Source organism: Muscardinus avellanarius (assembly GCF_963383645.1).
Source record: "Muscardinus avellanarius genome assembly, chromosome: 3".
In the NCBI taxonomy this organism is placed as follows: domain Eukaryota; kingdom Metazoa; phylum Chordata; class Mammalia; order Rodentia; family Gliridae; genus Muscardinus; species Muscardinus avellanarius.
In genome coordinates this window covers 110,929,312-110,946,689 of record NC_137788.1, presented here as the reverse complement: position 1 = coordinate 110,946,689, position 17,378 = coordinate 110,929,312, and the positions used below count along the sequence as shown (strand labels likewise).

The 17,378-nt window shown below is 50.8% G+C and overlaps 2 protein-coding genes across 2 annotated transcripts; both read right to left on the bottom strand.

The window, feature by feature from the left end:
- Positions 1-7,727: 7,727 nt before the first annotated feature.
- PIGM (phosphatidylinositol glycan anchor biosynthesis class M) lies at positions 7,728-8,993 on the bottom strand (the record flags this gene model as incomplete). Its single annotated transcript, XM_080691540.1, has 1 exon — positions 7,728-8,993. The coding sequence occupies one exon, from the start codon at positions 8,991-8,993 to the stop codon at positions 7,728-7,730; it is 1,266 nt and encodes a 421-aa protein (XP_080547666.1).
- Positions 8,994-15,979: 6,986 nt separating this feature from the next.
- KCNJ10 (potassium inwardly rectifying channel subfamily J member 10) lies at positions 15,980-17,119 on the bottom strand (the record flags this gene model as incomplete). The annotated part of the gene is made up of 1 exon (XM_080692636.1): positions 15,980-17,119. The coding sequence occupies one exon, from the start codon at positions 17,117-17,119 to the stop codon at positions 15,980-15,982; it is 1,140 nt and encodes a 379-aa protein (XP_080548762.1).
- Between the last annotated feature and the right edge of the window lie 259 nt (positions 17,120-17,378).

The following is a 17,378-nucleotide window of genomic DNA, read 5'->3' as shown; positions in this document are numbered from 1 at the left end:
ACTGACCAAAATTAAAATTTATTGCACATAATCTACAAAGTGGATTTTCTGCCTGTGGTGAATTAGAGTAGGCTGTAAGAACCTGGCTTATCCAGGGCCACTTAAAACAGCTAATGGACCTTACACAAATATTTACAGTTCCAGAGAGACATTTATTGGCAGACTTGGACTTCCTTCCAAACCCAGTTAAGGGCGAATTCCTGCCAACCCTTCAAATACACAGAAGGAGAAGTCAGAAAGATTTTAGCAATGATTTAAGCAAGAGGTTTGGAACTGCAGGGGTCATGACACTGAATACACGAATCACAACGTGCATTCAAACTTTAGGTGCAAGAGTGTGAAAAACACAAATTTCTATCTATTAAGCGCTACAAATTCTCAGAGGGAGAATTCCCCTGGGTTCAATCCCCAATGCTAAAAAAAAAAAAAAAAAAAAAGCCCCGCGTGGTGGTGCGCGCTTGTAATACCCGCACTTAAGAGGCTGAGACAGGAGGATCACGCAGGTTCGAAGCCAGCCTCTGCTACTTAGTGAGGCTCTCAGCAGCTTAATGATGCCCTGTTTCCAAAAAAATATAAAATAGGTCTCGGAGTGTAGCTCAGAAGTAAGCCCCTGGGTTCCATCCCTAGTACCCAGTACAAAAAAAAAAAAAAAAAAAAAAAAAAAAACCACACCCAAGCTCCAAATTAAAAAGCCAAACTTTTAAAACTTTACAGCCTTTCTCTGATGTAACCACCCTCCTTGGCCTATTGCTTCTGGACAGACTTTCTAAGGTGGGGCTCCTGGAGCCTAGTCTGGAATGGAACCCAGGGGCATTCTACCTTCAAGCTTTACCCCCAGCCCTATTTTTTATTCTTTATCTGTAAACGGTCTCACTAAGTTGCAAACGGCCCAAGTAGCTGAGGCTGGCGCGAACCATGATCTTCCTGTCTCAGCCTCCCAAATGTGCGCCACCATGCCCGACTCGCCTGTCGTATTTATTTTGAAACAGGGTCTCACAGAGGGCCTCACTAAGTAGCTGTAGCTGGCTGCAATCCTGCGATCCACCTGTCTCAGCCTCCCAAGTACTGAGATTACAAGGGTGTGCCACCCACACCTACCTCAGGAAAAAAAAAATTTTTTTGAAAGAGCTGGATGTGGCCGGGTGTGGTGGGCACACTTGTAACCCCAGTACTTGGAAGGCTGAGACCAGAGGATCGCGGTTCGCGGACAGCCTCAGCTACTTAATGAGGCCCTCTGCAACTCGGTGAGACGCTGTTTCAAAATAAAGAATAGTCGGGCATGGTGGCGCACGCTTGTAATCCCAGCGTTCGGGAGGCTGAGACCTGGAGGATAGCAGTTCACGGACAGCCTCAGCTACTTAGTGAGGCCTTCTGCAACTCAGTGAGACCCGGTTTCAAATAAAGTATAAAAAATAGGGCAGGGGGTGTAGCTTGGAGGTCAAATGCCCCTGGGTTCCATCCCCAGACCCGCAAAAAAAAAAATAAAAATAAAAATAAAAACAAATAAATAAATAAATAAAAAATAGGGCTGGGGGTGTAGCTCGGAGGTAGAATGCCCCCCCAGGTTCCATCCCCAGACCTGCAAAAAAAAAAAAAAAAAAGGGCTGGATGTGTAACTTGGAGGGACAGTGCCCCTACATTCAGTCCCCAGCACCCCAAACAAAACAAATAAACAGAAATGTCTGGCGCATGGAAGGTGCTCAGGGCTTTGAGCTAAGTAGTTTGGTAAATGAAGGGCATTTGCTAAATCAAGGAGGTGGTCACCTGTGGCGAGCCGTCCTCATGCACGCCTGGTCTTGCTATTCGGTGACTCTTTGGCCTTGGAAAGACCTGTGTGTCTGAGCTCAATCTTCTTATCCCTAAAACAGGGATAGTGCCACAGCCTACCCACCCCTCTCCCACCCCCCAGCACAGCATTTCCATGAAACTTAGTGGGGTCTCCTAACGCTGTCCTGGGGGGCCACAGCTCTGATTTCTGTGCTGTCAGCAGCGTGGACTTAGTCTGACTGATCTGAGGCGGGGGCTCTCAGGGCGGCACCCAGGGCTTCGTATGTGCTAGCCATGGCTCCGCTACTGAGCCCCATCCCCGGCCCTCAGAGGACTCGACCGAGGGCCGGGGGCTATAAATAATTACAAAAAGAACAGAGCAAAGGCGGCTACAATTTTCCTTTGTGAAGTGAACAGAGCTTCAACAATTCATCCTCCAAATCATCTTTAAATAGTCACCGTGAGTGTCATTCCACTGCCTAGAGCAGACACAGCCATTAGCAGCTCGAAACGGCCCCGCTTGGTCTGGCTTTTGTCCACGATAACGCACATGAATGCTTGTTTTGACCACACGAAAGATCTTCCCAGAGTGGCGCTGAATACACGCTTGTGCTCTCGGGACGCGCTGACCCAGGGTAGGACATGTGCTCACATCCGCAGAACGCCTTCTCCAAAGATCTCCTGGCACAACCAAGAAAGGAAGTGCTGTGTAACTTTGCATGAGCCAAATCGCCACTGCTCAGAGCCAACCAGCACAAGACGGGAAACACGAGGGCAAATTGCGGGGCTGCGCCAGGCCCTGGAGGAAGCTGTGCATTATATACACCAGGACTCGCCACCTTTTCAAAGAACCCGGTCAACAGCCCGGCGTGGTGGCGCGCATTTGTGATCCCAGCGCTTGGGAGGCTGAGACAGGAGGATCTCGGTTTGAAGCCAGCCCCAGCTACTTAGTAAGACCCCTTTCCAAATAAAATATAAAAATAGGTCTGGAGGTATAGCTAGGAGGTAGAGGGACCCTGGTTTCCATCCCCAGTACCACAAAAATAAAAAAGTAGGAGTCAGGTTTATAGTAAGCAGGTAATTAAACTAAACTTGGGTAGATTCAAGTTCCTGCCTATATCCTTTAGACTGGGGGAAGGCAAAGGCTGGAATCTCAAAGGAGCTTGTTCAGAGGTATGGCTTGTTGGGCTTTCACGCTGAGTCCGTCCAGGACGAGTTTTAATTACGTGAACCCACAAGGTCTACTGCACAGCAAGGGAAGCTTAACAATGGGTTTTGGACAGTGGTCAGACTTGCCACAGCTCACTGCGGATGGAACCCAGGGGCATTCTACCTCTCAGCTACAGCCCGGAGATGATATTTTGAAACAGGGCCACACTAGATTGATTAGTCTCCTTACTGAAGCTGTTCTCCAACCCGTGATCCTCCTGTCTCAGACTCGTGAGTACTACAGGCCTGTACCCCGTGCCCAGCTTAGCGTGTAGTTTCAGAAGAAAAGCCCATTTTTAGGAGATGCATGCTGATTTAGTGAAAAAGTTCATGTTTGCAGCCGGGCGTGGTGGCACACATTTCTAATCCCAGCACTTGGGAGGCTAAGACAGAAAGACCACAGGTTTGAAGCCTGTGATTGCAGGGGGTGAGAAGTCAGAAACAGAAATCTGTGGTTTTAAGGGAAAAAAAAATACATATATATATATATATATTTTTTTTTTTTTTTTCTTTTGCAGTACTGGGGATGGAACGCAGGGGCATTCGACCTCTGAGCTACACCCCCATCCGTATTTTTTATTCTTTCTTTTGAAACAGGATCTCACTGAGTTGTGGAGGGCCTCACTAAGTATAAGTAGCTGAGGCTGTCTGCAAACAGTGATCCTCTGGTCTCAGCCCCGCACATGCTGGGATTACAAGCGTGCACCCCCCACGCCTGGCTCAGAAAACATTCTTTTGCTGGGGTAGGCACTGGGAAAGCATTACCTTTCCCAATAAACCTAATCCCTGCCAGACGTGGAGGCACACACTTGTAATCCCAGTACTTGGGAGGCTGAAACAGGAGGATCGCACAGGTTCGAAGCCAGTCTCAGCTACTTAGTGAGGCTCTCAGTAACTTAGTGAGACCGTTTCCAAATAAAATATAAATAGGTCAGAAAGGCCCCTGGGTTCCATCCCTAGTACCACTAAACAAACAAACAAACCAAATCCAGGAACCATAGTTTAGGACATTTAGGAACTACATTTTGAGGGCATTAAAAGGGCAATTATAGGTGAGCATAGTGTTAGACACCTGTAATCCCAGTACTTGTGAGGCTGAGACAGGAAGATTACATGTTCAAGGCCAGCCTCAGCAATTTAGCAAGGCTGTTTCAAAATATAAAACAAAGTAGGGCCAGGCGTGCTGATGCACACCTGTAATTCCAGTACTTGGGAGGCTGAGATGGGAGGATCACAGGTTCACGACCAGTCTCAGGTACTTAGGCCTCTGCAACTCACTGAGACCCTGTTTCAAATTTAAGAATAAAAAATAAGGGCTGGGGGTATAGGTCAGAGGTAGAATGCCCCTGGGTTCCATCCTCAGTGCCAGAGAGTTAAACAGAACTAAGCAATTACAGAACAGAACAAGTTAGGCGGTACCTCTAAGACAGCCCTCCTCATCTCGTAACTAATGCTTACCTATGAGCGGCATGCTGATCGCAAGGGCACTGCTCTGGACTGGGCATGAAGTGGCCCCAAGGCCCGTGTCCTACAGGCCTGTCCCCAGCCCCGGGCACTCGAGGCGCTTGTCTCTGGCGCCCAGCCAGGTGGATGGTGTGCCGTCCACCTCGTCAGAGGGCCACAGAACCGCGCCAGCCAAACTGGATCGAAACAAACAATTGTGCAGCAAATAACCCAAAGTGTTATTGTTAAACTAAGGTAATTGTTAAAGGTCCAATAGAGAAGCCCAGAGAATTGTAAGAGGGAAGGAAGAGAGGGTGGTATTGGGGAGTGAAACTGACCACACTGTTTTTATGGATACATGAGTATGCCAAAATGAAACTACCATTCTGTATAATTAACATGCACAGATCAAAGGCAGATGTGGTGGTATACCCCTGTGATCCAGCAACTGGGAAGGGAACCTGAGGCAAGAGGACGACAAGTTCGAGCTGACCTGGGCAACATAGTGAAATACTATTTCAAAGAAAGGGCTGGGAGCCCCAGCTACTGAGTGAGGCTCTCAGCAACTCAGTGAGACCCTGTTTCCAAATAAGGTATAAAATAGTATAGCCTGGAGGTAGAAAAGCCCCTGGGTTCCAGCCCCAGTACCACACATACACACACAAAAAAAGGGGAGGCTAGGAGCCAGGTGTGGTGGCACATGCTTGCTATCCCAGCATTAGGGAGGCGGAGACAGGAGGATCTTACTTTGAGGCCAGCCTCAGCTACTGAATGAGGCCCTCTGCAACTCAGTGAGACCCTGTTTCAAAATAAAGAATAAAAAAATTGGGCTGGGGGTGTAGCTCGGAGGTAGAATGCCCCTGGGTTCCAACCCCAGTACCGCAAAAAAAAAAAAAAAAGAAAGAAATATAACTATAAAAAAATTAGGGCTACAAATAAAGACAACTGAGATGATGAAATTCTATTTCCCACCTCTTGCCCTTCCAGCTCTAAAAAAAAAAAATTCAGTTGGAAGGCCCAACACCAGGTACAGGACCAGATGTTACGAGAAGGGTCACGGCCCCCAACAACCGTCACTGCTGTTTCACCCGTGAAAAAACACCTTTTAATGTATAAAAGAAATTGTCTCTCACATTTCATTACAAAATGCATGTTGCCAATAACTTGAATAACCCACTCATGGGTTTTTTCGGCTGGTTTTTGTTTTGTTATTTCCTTTTTTCTAATGCCAGGTCCCAAAAGACATCTGGCAAAGAAAACCACCAGGTATGGAATTATGACCTGCCTGTACACATTTTATCCTCTGAGGCTTTTTTTAGGCATGAGTTAAAATAAAAAAAACACTACTTCTCCTGGTGCTTTTTGTTTGTTTACAAAACGGGGTTTGCCCTTTGTTTTACCTCAGACTGCGAAAAAAATAAATAAAAGATAAAATTTAAAACTATAATCACAAAATCTTCATTTGCTACTGCATTATGGAATGTTAGGAAGCCCACAACCTAGACAAGACTACACTTTAAATAAGAACACAAAGTTTGAGGATGCTTGTTCAAACAATTCAGAAAGCATCCTTCCTCCCCCAAAATACAATGATAAAGGAAACAGATGTGCCCAGCAAAGCTTCACTTCCCCACCGCCTGCCCCAAGTTTCTTGGTCCAGTAGACCAGGCCTCCTGAGGATGCTGCGCCTGCGTTTTCCCGCTGTCTCCCTTGAAGATCTCTAATTCCAACATGTCATTTTCATAAATAGAATATTCTTATGCTAGGAAATGCCTGGCTGACAATTCAGGTGATAACACTTTAGTTTTCTTTTCTTTTTTTTTTTTTTTTTTTTTCCCCCGGCACTACTGAGAATGGATTCCAGGGGCATCTACCTCCGAAGTACACCCTCAACCCGTTTTTTTTTTTCTTTTTTGCAGCATTGGGGATGAACCCAAGAGCAGGTACCTCCGAGCTACACCCCTAGCCCTATTTTTTATTCTTTATTTTGAAACAGGGCCTCACTGAGTAGTAGCTGAGGCTGTCCGGGAACCGGGAACCGTGATCCTCCTGTCTCAGCTTCCCCAATGCTGGGATTACAAGTGTGCGCCACCACTCCTGGCTCCAATATTTTATTCTTTATTTTGAACCATGGCCTCACTAAGTTGCGGAGGGCCTTGCTAAGTAGCTGAGGCTGGCCAAGACCTGCAATTCTCCTGTCTCAGCCTCTTTATTTCTGGGATTACAATCACACACCACCATGCCCGGCTCAAAACTTCTGTTTTCTAATTCAACTAGTATTCTTTTAAGACAGCCAACACCACATTAACCTAAATTCTAGATGAAAAATCTTTTTTAACAATAAGACACTTACAACTAAAGGGATAAGAGTATACTAAGATGTCCTAATAGTTTATGTGTTAAAGGCCCTTAAACATCAAAAGCAAGATATTTTTAAAAATGCAATAACTTGGTCAGGCGTGGTAGCCCACGCCTATAATCTCAGTGTATGGGAGACTGTGACGGACATCAAGGGCTCAAGGCCAGCCTCAGCAACTTAGCCAGGCCCTGTATCACAACAAAAAATAGTAAGGGCAAGGGGTACAGCTCGGTAGCTCAGAGGTAGTCAACCCCCAGTACAAAAAAAAAAAAAAAAAAAAATCAGTAATTCAAGCCCAAGTCAAAGTAACTTAAATTTTTAAATCCTTTTTATATAAAATCAAATGCTAATCTAACACCCCCGGGAATGCTGAAAAACTAAACTATGAAATGAATACATTAAGCATGATTTCAACTACAGCATCTTTGGACTGTTCATCTTCTAAGCCCCCTACATTTAATACAAAATTTTAAAACTTTCCCATAGTATTATTATTTAATACCTTGGATCTTTAAAAAAAATAACTGTACATTAGGTATTGTTTGCGAGTTTTCACAGTGGTCAGGAAAGTTTTAGAAAGAAAAAGTCGGGGTTTGGAGACACAACTCAAGACAGTGGTACAATACAACTGGCACTGTACTGGGTGAGCTCTTGTCTCTATTCTACGACAATGTTTTAGCACCTGGCAGTTTCATCAGCCTTCCCATTTTCAAACAAGTAACCTTAACTCCCCATGACGTCCCAAGCAAATGAGTCCCAAAGTTTTCTAAACAGTGGACGCCCCTTACTGACTCCTCTTTAGGTATAAGGCAAACGCTGGTTTTCATTTGTTGTAACAAGTGAACTTTCAGTAGAGTGCTTATGTTCAGGGAAAATTCCCAGAGCGCTTTTCTGGTCCACGCAGAAGAGCCAGAATTTCGGAGACGCCGCAGAAGATCGAGAACGCACATCAGTCGTATTTGAGTCTCTCTGTCAGGGCTTCCTCCTTGTAATGGGAAATAATTTGAATCAGGATGGAACAGTTGATGAGGAGGAAGAACAGGCTCGCTAACCAAATAAACAGAAAGGTGTTTTGCCCTTGAAACTCCAGAACGTACGCGGGAGCCAGCCACAAGGCCTGGCCGATGAACCACAACAGGAGGAGGCCCACGGCCCTCTTCCAGGGGATTCTCACCAACGGCATCACGAGCGGCAGGAGGCACAGATACCAGAGAAAGTACTGCGAGGTGCAGACTTTGTTAAAAGTCACAAAAATGGACGTCTGGAGGAAGCAGCAGAAGATCAGGTCTCGGTAATAGGCGAAAGACACCGCGGAAATCAAGATGAACTGAGGCAGGAAGGCGGCGATCCCCAGGGAAAAGCTCCACTTGCTCTCCGCCGTCAGGTACAGCATGTAGAAATAGGGGGAGAAGTTATGGCGGATATCCCGCCTGGTCAGATGATACAGGTAGGTGTGCTCCAGGAACTCCCAGCCGTATTTATAGTAAAAACCACAGCTCAGGGCGAAAAACGTGAGCCCGGAGACGGCTACAAAGAGCAGCACGGCCCGACTGCACAGCCTCCTGAGGAACTCGTACAGGCGCGCGTGGAAGGCACGGGCCGCCGGGCGCGGGCCGCGGCGCTCCGGGAGCAGGTGCAGGGCGATGGGAAGGAGGTAGGTCACCGGGTACATCTTCATGTGCACCGCGAAGCCGTAGAACACGGCGGCGCACGCGATCAGCCGCCTCTCCACGAAGTACAGGGCCGTGAGCACCAGCGAGGCCACGATGGAGTCCGCGTTGCCCCGGCTGGACACCGCCATGGGCAGGGGGTTCAGGAGCCAGAAGACGCAGTAGGCGCAGGCCCGGCGGCGGCCCAGCCCCTGCAGCAGCAGCAGGCGGTACAGCAGGAAGGCGGTGAGCAGGTCGCAGCTGATGAAGAGGAACTTGCCGAAGAGCGGGCTGAGGACCACGTTGGGCGTGAGCAGCCAGGCCAGCAGCGGGGTGTAGCGGTAGGTGGCCCTCAGGTAGGGCGAGCGCCCCTCGGCCACGAAGCGCGCGGCGTCCGTGAACACGTGGTAGTCGACGTCCGTGTAGCGCACCAGCAGCGTCCGGTCCTGGAAGACCCCGTAGAACACCAGGGCGACGCGGGCCAGGAAGGCCACGCCGAACACGCCGGCGGGGGGCACCCGCAGGCTCAGGAACCACTCCCCCCAGTGCCTGCCGGAGCCCGCCATGCTCCGCGCCGGCTCCGGGCCGCGCCGGCGTCTCTACCGCACGCCGGGGCTCCGCATCTCCCACCCGCCGCCGCGACGACGGCACCGACCGGCGGAGGCCGGCCACTTCCGGCGCGAGGCCCCGCCCCCAGCACCACTTCCGTTCCCCAGCCTCGCGCGGGACGCTCCGGATGGGCTCTTTCGCTTCCGCCTCTCCGGATTGGCTCTTTCGCTTCCGCCTCTCCGGATTGGCTCTTTTCCTCACTCCCGCGGAGGCGGGACTTCCTGTCCCTGCTTAGCGCGACTTCCGGTCTCCGAGAAAGTCGGCTCTGGCTGGGGTCTCCGGGTGCGTTTCTTTCTCTGTCTCGTCGCCAGTTGGTGCAAACGGACCCCTGAAGCCGATCGAGTCACACCTGCTTCCCTCGGGCCTGCGCTGGGGACCCGAGAGTGAAAATAATATGGATAAAAGGAAAATAAGCCTAAGATGTTTTCTCGTGGGTTTAACCGCCCCCCACCGCGATCTGCCTAATTCGCGAGGGGTGGGCTGTAGGAGGCCCCGGAAGTGTGTGTCCCCTGCAATATTGGGGAGATATACTTTTTTTTTTTTTGGTGGTGCTGGGGTTCCTGGAAGCTCTTCTACCTCCGGGCTACACTCCCAGACCTATTTTATGTTTCTATTTGGAAACAGGGTCTCTTAAGCCAGCGCGGCTGGCTTCGAACCTGCGCCATCCTCCTGTCTCAGCCTCCCAAGCGCGGGGATTACAAGCGTGCGCCACCACGCCCGGCTATACTTCATATTTTTAAATTGTTAGCTCTCTTCGTTTTAAATTGCTCTAGCATTTAAGAGCCAGGCATGGTGGCGCACGCTTGTAATCCCAGCATTCGGGAGGCTGAGAGAGGAGAATCGTGGTTTGAGAACAGCCTCAGCTACTTAGTGAGACCCTGTTTCAAAATAAAGAATAAAAAATAGGGGTGGGTGGGAGTGTCGCTCAGAGGTAGACTGTCTCTGGGTTCCATCCCCGGTATCGCAAAAAATAAATAAATAAATTCCTCTAGCACTTAAAGTTTGGCCTGCGTGGTGGCTGAGGAAAGAGACAACCTCAGCAACGCGAGACTCTTAATTTTTTTGAGTCTGGCAGTGGGGGTTGAACCCAAGGGCTTTCTACCTCTGAGCTACATCTTCCAGTCCTATTTTTATTTTTTGAAACTGTCTCATTTAAGTTGCAGATAGGCTTGCTAGATTGCTGAGATTGGCCTCCAACCTGAGATCTCCTGTCTCAGCCTTGCCAGTACTAGGATTGCAGGCGAACACCACCACACCCAGCTGCGAGACCTAATTTCAAAAAGAAATTTAAAAAAGGGGGGGGCCGAAGGTGTAGCTTAAAGGTAGAATGCTCCTGGGTTCAGTCCCCAGTACCACAAAAAAGAAAAATAATAATCGTTAGCTGTTTATCTAAAGTTCAAATTTCAGTGTTGAGCCTGTATTTCATCTGGCAACCACAAGTGAAGAGAATGAGGGAGAAGATAAGGAAGCCTCCCGAGTGTTCTTTTTATCCTCCCGTGTGTGTGTGTGTGTGTGTGTGTGTGTGTGTGTGTGTGTGTGTGTTTTGCTGGGGATTGAACACAAGCATTCTACCTCTTAGCTACACCTCCAGCCCTTTTGGGGGCAGGGGGGAAACATGGTCTTGTTAGTTTGAGAGCCTCACTGTTTGCTGAGGCTGTCCTCGAACCTGATATCTTCAGCCTCCCAAGAACTGGAATTAGGTCCATCCAAGAGTTCACATTCATTCTTTGGATGAACTATATTAATATTATGCATATTCATTATTCATATTATGATATCTCTGTCTTGCAGTATTCCTTAGATTGATAATTCTAACGTGTGTGTGTGTGTGTGTGTGTGTGTGTGTGTGTGTGCATACCGTACAATGGCCATATATACAGCACTTGTAATCCCAGCACTTGGGAGGCTGACATAGGAGGATCGCAGGTTTGCAGCCAGCCTCAGCTACCTAGTGAGACCTTGTTTCAAAATAAAGAAAAGAAAACATAGGTCTGGGGGTGTAGCTCAGAGGTTAGAATGCCTCTGAGTTTAGTCCTGAGTACAAAAAAAAAAAAAAAGAAAGTAAGAAAGAATGAACCAATCCCAAATCATTTTTTCTAGGTAAATTGACTAGCTTACCTTTAATTTAGTTCAATGAATGAAAATTACATGCCTGGAGACTTTTGCTTCCGTGGACTTAGCCTGAGGCCCAGCTGGCTCTATGGCATATGTTGTATGTTATTTTACTAATAATAAACCAGGTTAAACTGGGTGTGGTGGCACATGCTTGTCATCCCAGCATTCTGGAGGCTGAGACCATAGGATTCTAGTTTGCAGACAGCCTCAGCTACTTAGGCCCTGTTTCAAAATAAAGAATTAAAAAAAAAATAGAGCCGGGCATAGTGGCGCACACTTGGAATCCTAGCATTTGGGAGGCTGAGACAGGAGGGTCACAGTTTGTGGACAGCTTCAGCTACTTAGTGAGGTCCATTGCAACTCAGTGAGACCCTGTTTCAAAATGAATAAAAAAGCCGGGCCTGGTGGTGCACGTTTGTAATCCCAGTATTTGGGAGGCTGAGACCGGAGGATCATGGTTCTCAGACAGCCTCAGCTAGTTAGTGAGGCTCTCGGTAACTTAGTGAGACCCTGTTTCAAAATAAAGAATAAAAATAGGGGGTATAGCTCGGAGGTTGAATGCCCCTGGGTCCCATCTCCAGACCCGCAAAAAAAAAAAAAGAATAAAAAAATAGGGCAGAGGGTATAGCTTGGAAGTAGAATGCTCCCTGGGTTCTGTAAGATTGGCCAGTAGTCCCTCTGCACCCACAGACACGTGAAACCGTCGGTGCAGGTGCCATAAGTCTTTATTAGTTCAGCCCACTATTCCCGAGCAGCTCCCTTCCCCACACCGTGTCGCGGGTGCTGGGTGGGGGTGGTGGTGTGTGGAAGAGAGCCTTCCACGAGTGTAGAAGTCTCTGTCTCTTCAGATCGCCGCGTCCCCTTTTTATCAAAGGGGAGTGGTTTTCCGTGGGAATCCCAGAGCTCAGGACGGTAAGAAGGCGGGTCTTCCTGCCTCCTGGCTTCCAGCCCCGCCCCTGCCCCTGCCCCGTGGAGGCTTAGAACCTAACAGGTTCCATCCCTGGTACCACACACACAAAAAAAAAACTAGGGCTGGGGGTGCAGCTTGGAGGTCGAATGCCCCTGAGTTCCATCCCAGCCACACACACACAAATAACAATAATAATGATAATTAAAACAAACCAGATTAGCTAGCAAGGTAAAGGACCAGGGTGGGGAGGACATAGTGTTCTGAGCTTGAATCAGTAATATGGCTGGCTTCCCTTTCCTGCTCAGACCCCATAGGGTCTCCCTGCCTGGGTGAGCTTAGCTGACAGGTGTTACTAGTGAGGCAAAGCATAGCGTCTTGTGAAACTGCACCCTCCCCCAGGGCTGACGGTGGCCCCACACCCTGTCCAGGGCAAACGTCAGGGTCAGGAGTAAGCGGGGCTCTCCTGCCGGCGATGGCTCTCACGTGGCAAGGCCTGGGCCTCTGGGCGGGCAGACCTCGGCTCGGCTGCTCACAGTCCTGGAGAGAGGCTCCAGGCCGAGGCCTCCTCCGCTAGTCCCCCCCAGACACCGCAGCAGCTGCGTACTTCAAGAGAGGAAAACGAGGAGCTTGCTTTTATTCATGTATTTATTCATTTTTTATTTATTCTTTCATTCATTTAAAAAGGTGCTACAGTGGCAAGCTGCTGCTGGACGTGGGGCACTGGGTAAGAAGCAGGCGTCCTTGGGTTCCCACAAGGAGAGCGCCTCCACTCCCAACTCCTCCTGACCCTCCCTCCGCCCTCAGAAGTGGGGATGGACGTCCTTGCATTCCTGGAAAGGAGCTCTGGCCCTCCCACCCCCTCCAATGGAGCCTGAAGCCCCTCCCCAGCCCTCTGTTTTCGGTGTAGAAGCCAGGACCACGGGTTGTAAGTGAAGGTCCGGGTGTCCCACCCACAGCCAGGACAAAGGCCTGCCTCCTTTCAGATGTCTCTGAATACTTTCTACACAGTCAGTATATTTGGACCTAGATACATTTATACACATCTCTGTATATATTTATATATTTATATATTATCTCTGTTTTTTTCTCCTTAGATAAACCTGTCATACGTACCACATTCTAATTCCCAAGCCTCCACCCGCCTCTCCTTTGGCAGCCCACAGCTCAAGGGTTTCATCAGTTTCACTATGTCCCCCAAACCCATCTTTAACCCACCCCGTTGTTCTGTGCATCTGCTGAAGACCCCTCCCCAGCATCCGTGCCACTGCTTGCCTGACAGGCCAAGCCTGTAGCTGGTGTAGACGGAGCCATTTCTCTCCAAACCTGGCCCACCCTACACCTGAAAGACGCCTTCAGGACAGAGGAGACATCTGTGGTCTAAAGAACCACCTAGGGTTGGGTGGGGGACTTGTTTCTTGGGGGAAAGTGGCTCATTGGAGAACAGGGCAGATTGCATTAATAGGACAGTATGATTTAAAGTGCGACTCAGAGCAGAGCCGGGGGAGGAGAGGAGATTCAAAAAAAGGTTAATTCAGCCAAGTGTGGTGGTGCACGCCAGTAATCCCAGTTCTTGGGAGGCTGAGACCAGAGGATCGCGGTTCACGAACAGCCTCAGCTACTTAGTGAGGCCCTCCGCAACTTAGACCCTGTTTCAAAATAAAGAATAAAAAATCGGGCAGGGGGGGTGTAGCTCAGAGGCCCAATGCCCCTGGGTTCCAGATAAAGACCCGCAAAAAAAAAAAAAAAAAAAGAAATGTTAATTCAGAAAGTGAGAACACCTTTGTACCTTGTTAGCCAAGGGCCTGAGGATCTGGGAACTTCTAATAAAGAGCAGAAGGGACGAGCAGAGAGAGAGTCCTTCAGGAAGGAGGCGGTAAGGTACAGAGGAAGCCAGTGCAGCACAAGTCGCCATTATGCAAGACACTTGGGGTATTGGTGCACACGCGTGTGCGTGTGCGTGCGTGTGCGTGTGTTGGGTGTGGTTTGTTTTGCCCCTACACATTGAAAGAAATCAGGTAAGTCTAATGTTGGATAAACCTAGGAGCACAAAACCTGGCTCTCTGTCTCTAGTTCTTTGTTTCAGACTTTCAAGTTTTTCTGGTTCTTTTTTTTTTTTTTATGAGCGCTAGAGAGTAATAGTGGGGTTTGCCGTGAGTGAGACCGAAGGATCATCGATTTTTAGATAAAGTTAGCTGAGTTCAAGGAGGAATCCGTGCAACAGGCCTGCACGGGTGGAGCAGGGCCAGCCCCAAGGTGCTGTGAGTTTTCTGCCGGTCTCTGCACACAGCTGTATGTGTACACTCTGAATAAGTGTGTAGCTCGTAGCAGTCAGTCCACCTTAAACTACCACTTGGTCCACATGGAACTTACGGGGCTCTTTCCTACCTAAATGAGACCAGAAAGCACCCATGGCATTTGGGGTGGGAGAAAGTTCTGGTGCTTGCAATCCCTTCAGAGACCCCCCCCCCCACCGCCCCTGCCAGGAAGCAGGGGCCGCCTGAGCTTATCCCTTAAATACCTTTCGTTGTGTGTGCGGGTCTGGGGATGGACCCCAGGGGCATTCTACCTCCCAGCTGCATCCCCAGCCCTATTTTTTATTTATTTTTGAAACAGGGTCTCACAGAGTTGCAGAGGGCCTCACTAAGTAGCTGAGGCTGTTCGCAAACCATGATCCTCTGGTCTCAGCTTCTCAAATGCTGGGATTACAAGCGCGCGCCATCATGCCCAGCTCCTTAAAGTACCTTTTAAACTTGCCTGAAACTGGCCCGATGGCAGAGGGTTAGGGTGAGAGCGGCCCTGATTCTCATCATTTTAGACCGAGTCTCAGGAATGGCTGAGGGAGACCACGGTTACCTGATCCGGAGGTCTAATTTCCTCCCCTCCCCACATGGCCCAATGAAGTAACCCGCACTCTTCAGAAAGGCACAGAAGGTGTAACCAAATAGCAGCCACCAACCACAGCGTGCTACTCCTGCCAGGCCCTTCTCAAAGCATCGCCAATTCCCAGAGGCCCCGCGCAACGCCTGGAAATCTGAGAACTGACCCATCCCACTTGGCGGGGTGGGTTTAACATCGCCCGGAATTATGCCCTGAAATCTAGTTTCAGTTGCGCATCAGTGTTAAGAGAGGGAAGCCCTTGGGTCCCCTTCCCCTTCTCTAAAGGGTAAAGGGTCTGGGCTGGACAGGAAAGGGAGAGAGAAGCCAGGAGCAGGGACTCTGGCGTCGCCAGCCTGGGAACGTGTCCCATTCACAGAACACAGTTGGAAACAAACTCTCTCCGGGGCCGCCTGGAAGGGAGCTTCACAGTTTGGGACAACAGCTCCACAGTCCAGGTGTTCAAAGCCCCCAGGTGGTACAGGTGACGTTTCTAGAGTGAACCCCGGTTCACTCGAGCACCCAGCTGGGTTTCTAGAGAACAAGGTAGAGACCGAAGCCCAGGTTGTGGTCAGGAGTTGCCAGCCCAAAGTCGGAAGACCAGGATGGAGCCGGAGAGACCCCAGGCTAAAGCCATTTCAGATTCCGTGTTTCTGAGGACGCAGGCTTGCAGGGTGACCTTTGGAGGGAGGCGTGCCTGAGGACACAGCTGGAGGGGGGCGCCACCTTCCAGTCTCTGGTGGCTGCACAGCTAGGGGGTGGGGGCTCTGCAGCCAACCACCTGGTCTTCCTAAAGCCTGATGGCTTCAGCCTGCTCTTCCTTCTCCTTCTCCATCTCAGCTTAAGGCGCTGTGTGCATTGGGGTAGAAGCAGGGGGCAGTAAAAGGGGGCAGGGAAGGGAAGCTTGGGCTCCAGGTGGCCTGCACCACCCATGCCCCTGGGTGGAGGGGGACAGTGGAGATGGGGCAGCCTGGGGCTCTGCCGTGGGCCCAGATAGTATCATCTGACAGAGAGACCAGAGGGCTGGGGGCGGGAAGGGGCCCGTCAGACATTGCTGATGCGCACGCTCAGGGCGCTGCCCTCCTTCTCGGCCTGTTCCCTTAAGGACTCCTCCAATTTGAGCTTCTCGGGGTCCCCGTAGCGCACGGTGCCGTCCCGGAGGCCAGTAGGGGGCGCCACCTTCACGACTTGGTCGAAAAGGCTGAAGTCAGCAATGTACTTGCCGCTGGCCGACAGGGAGATGGCGGGGGTGAACTCGTAGCCCCAGAGGATCTCCTCGGGCAGGTAGGAGGTGCGCACCTGGCAGGTGGCGCTGGTGGACTCCACCGTCCCGCTGAGAATCAACACCAGCTCGAAGTCGCCCTCGCCGCTGCGCAGGGGCAGGTCCTTCAGGGGACTGGTCTCGTCCACCACGTGGTAGAAAGTGAGGGGCAGGATGAGGAAGGGGCTGTCGGAGGCCGTGTCCACCTGGAAGGCCACGTTGACCTGGTTGAGGCGGATGTTCTCGCCCTCCTTGGTCTGGTGGGTCTGCAGCAGCTTGCCCGTCACCTGGCAGCCGATGAGGAGGCTCTTGCGCATGTTGGCCACGCGGATCATAAGGCAGGGCTTCCCGTTGTGCGAGGCCACCACGGCGTGCTGGCTGAAGCGGATGGTCTCGGCCCGCTTCTTGGGCCGGGCGATCTTGGCCAGGAAGGTGCCCGTGATGAAGATCTCCAGGATGGTGGTGAGGACCAGCTGGGCGATGAGGAGCACGATGGCCAGCGGGCACTCCTCGCTGATGTAACGGAAGCCGTAGCCGATGGTGGTCTGGGACTCCAGCGAGAAGAGAAAGGCCCCGGTGAGCGTGTGCACCTGGACCACGCAGGGCGTGTGGTTGGCCGGCGGGCCCAGCTCCAGCAGGTCCCCGTGGGCCACGGCCACCAGATACCACACCACACCAAAGAGGAACCAGGTGCCCGCGAAGGTGGCCGAGAAGAGCAGGAGCTTGTAGCGCCACTGCATGTCGATGAAGGTGGTCCAGAGGTCCTTGAGGTAGAGGAAGCGCTTGTCCGCGATGTGCTCCATGCGCACGTTGCTGCGGCCGTCCTTGGTCAGGACTCTCCGCCGGCGGATGCCCGGGGCCACCAGCGGCCGGCTCTCCGTCTGCGTGGTCTGGCTGTAGTACACCTTGGCGACCGAGCTCATCTGCAGGGAGGACAAGCGGAGGGGGTTATTGTAGAGGACTGGCGGCTCACACAGAAACACTCGCTAGCGATGCTTAGGGAGCAGGGGCTACAGCAGCCGGCCACGTGCAGGGGAGGTCCCAGGTGCACACAACATCCTCCTGGCCAAGACCCCGCCGCCTAGAAGACAGAGATAAGCCAGACAATCGAATACTTGTGACTGTGTGTGTGTGTGTGTGTGTGTGTGTGTGTGTGGTACTGAGGCAGGGGCATTCTACCTT